Below are 2,489 nucleotides of genomic sequence, written 5' to 3'. Positions count from 1 at the left end.
TCTGTACTTTCCCTTATTTTTACGGGAAGTCCATCATCCTGCTCTTGCAACACAACCCTGTTGAAAGCACAGAGATCTTCTTGCCTTTCAGATTTGCAGCTAGATACAGGATAGTGTCTAATGAAAGGCAATTTCTTACTTACATTCACTATTTTTTTGCTCTTTGGTATCTAACTTACGATCCCTGAAGATCCCTTTACAGCACAGGCTCTTTCCAGACCATCAGCCATACCCGTTGCCACTCTTACTTACACGCATTCACTTCCCAAATCGCATATAAAGGGAATCTTTTCTCCTTCAAGAAAACACACCACAAGGTTGAGTTGATGCTGGTTTTATTGCTGGGCTTTACAGACAGGAGGGCTCTACACAGCGCTAGGCGTTTCTTAGAGGAGCAAGCGAGTGGCAACGGGGAATCCCTTCCCCGTGTGCCTCGGTGGCACAGCCTAAAGGTTCTTCGTGCTGCCCGGGCTGGAGCCGGCTTGTTGGTCTTCGTTTAAGTCTGGTTCTGTGTTCGTTTGCTGAGGCCTCTCTTCTTCTTGTCCGTAACCTCGGGCAGTTTCTCTTCCCACAGGTTCTTGCTGCATATCCCGATCACGCAGCAAGCCAGGCGTTTCCCGGCGTTTCCATTTTCCAGGCTAGCCTTATTGTTGCCCTTGCCCATGTCATCTTCCTGCTCGTGGATGACAACGGATCTGCCCATGATGGAGTACGGACCAAACATAGTGGCAGAGAGATTCGTTTTGTATTTTCTGATTTTGCCTTCTTTAGGGAAAAAGTTGCCGAAATCCCCTGGGTGACGGGGGTGGTTGACGCTGAAGGGGTTGTAGTGTCCTCCTGTAGCATCGCAGCCGCTGCTGAGGTCCCCGAGCTCGTGGATGTGTATTGCTCTGCCAGACTGATTATTATCCAACGGAAACCCATCCAGGTAAAAAACGGCTTCTAATCTTCCCTGTGAGTAATGCTGTCTGAATAAGACTTGTCCGGTCACTTGTGGCTTGTCGGCATCTATTTTGGAGCTGGGCTTCATTTCACAAGTGGCGTAAATCATCCCGTCGGTGCCGTTACCAGGCGTTACCGGGTAGAGCAGATTCTGCCAGAGGTCGGTGACTTTTTTCTGGATGTCGTGAAATGACTCTTGGCCTGGAGGGGTTTCTTTGTCTGTCGTGACAGCGGAGGCAGAGAGGGCAAGCCCGGTGACCAGGGAAAGCAGCAGGAGCATCTTGGCAATTCGGAGCCTGCAAAAAAAGGTACGAAGAAGCGGCGAAGAATTAAGGGGGTGGTTTTGGTTTTTTTTTTTTGCAGCGATGTGAGTGGAGAGAAAGGCAGGCAGCCCGTGGCGGGGCCGAGCAAAACAGCGGGAGCGTGGTCCCGGTGGATTGCTGCTTTCTAAATCTGTCCGATGTGATGAACTGAAACTAAATCAGGAGGCATAAGCGTGTTTAAGCACATACAACTGACACAACACACCCGTGACTAAAAGAAATCGTAGCGATTTTTAGATTTCACACTGGATCTTAAAAAACTGCCTCTTTTTCCCCGCAGGAACCGAGCAAGCCAAAGCGTTATTTAATCTGGTTTTGAGTTTGTGTCGAGACTTTTCTCCTGCTACAAATTCCAGCAAGAGAGTTTTGCCAGGAGGCGCTTTTTTTTTTTTTTTTTTTTTTTCCTTTTGGTCCATCTACTTAACTGCTAGTCAGGCATTTACAAAGGAAAAGTAGAAATCCAAGAAGCTGGTTACCTTGCGGCGCTGCTGGCGGGTCCCTCGGCGGTAGCTCTGTGCCTCTGCTCCCCGACCCCGAGATGCGACGGGGGGCAGAAAGCCGGAGCAGTTTGAGGCTGATGCTTATGGGAAGCGCGTGTTTGTGTAAAAGTTAGGTAATGCTGGCTGGGGGGAGGCGTCACCGGGAGAACCGTGGGAGGGGAGAAAAAGTTTTAGGCGTTTTCATTTTGGGCAGGGTGAGCATTTTGTCCTTTCTCGGTTACTTTTATTAGTCTGGCTCTCGGTCCTCATGGACATTCCAGAAAAAAGGGAGGGGGGGGGGGAAAGTTAACAAGCTTTTAAATTAATCTTCCTTTTGATGACTTAATGTGCTTATCTAAAACAAGCGACCTTCAACGTGCAGTGAGGGGAAAGGAAGGAGGTTTGTTAAGGCGCAGCTGGGCAGTTCGCTCACTCACGGGCTGGTTGTCATGGGGCTGGTTTGCATTTTTACTTCTTTATTAACCAAAAATTGAAAGTGGTACCTTGAGCAACGCCACCGTAACATAAACATGGACCTAGACCAAAGTTTCTCTGGTTTTAAAAAACCTGAAGGGCACAATTCAAGCTGTCAGATGTTGAGGTACATTTTTCAGCGATGCTTCTCTGTAAAATCTTAGAGCTGCTGTCGGCTGCTTTACTTCCCAACTTGCCTCCTCCACTGAAGTCATTTTTTTCTTCTTCTTTTCTTTTTTTTTGAGACAGCAGTGGTTCCTTCCCAAAGAGA

At 48.2% G+C, this 2,489-nt stretch overlaps 1 protein-coding gene across 1 annotated transcript; it reads right to left on the bottom strand.

Moving 5' to 3' along the window:
- Positions 1–320: 320 nt before the first annotated feature.
- SOD3 (superoxide dismutase 3) lies at positions 321–1,863 on the bottom strand. The gene is made up of 2 exons (XM_074148046.1): positions 1,742–1,863; positions 321–1,238 (listed from the first exon to the last, which is right to left on the bottom strand). The coding sequence occupies exon 2, from the start codon at positions 1,220–1,222 to the stop codon at positions 497–499; it is 726 nt and encodes a 241-aa protein (XP_074004147.1). The 5' UTR covers positions 1,223–1,238; positions 1,742–1,863; the 3' UTR covers positions 321–496.
- Positions 1,864–2,489: the final 626 nt, after the last annotated feature.

This window comes from Numenius arquata, chromosome 5 (assembly GCF_964106895.1).
Source record: "Numenius arquata chromosome 5, bNumArq3.hap1.1, whole genome shotgun sequence".
In the NCBI taxonomy this organism is placed as follows: Eukaryota; Metazoa; Chordata; class Aves; order Charadriiformes; family Scolopacidae; genus Numenius; species Numenius arquata.
This window is presented reverse-complemented; position numbering and strand designations above follow the sequence as displayed.

Bases quoted from the DNA above. Each gene is read 5' to 3' on its own strand.
- SOD3 (XM_074148046.1), bottom strand. From the start codon at position 1,222: ATGCTCCTGCTGCTTTCCCTGGTCACCGGGCTTGCCCTCTCTGCCTCC.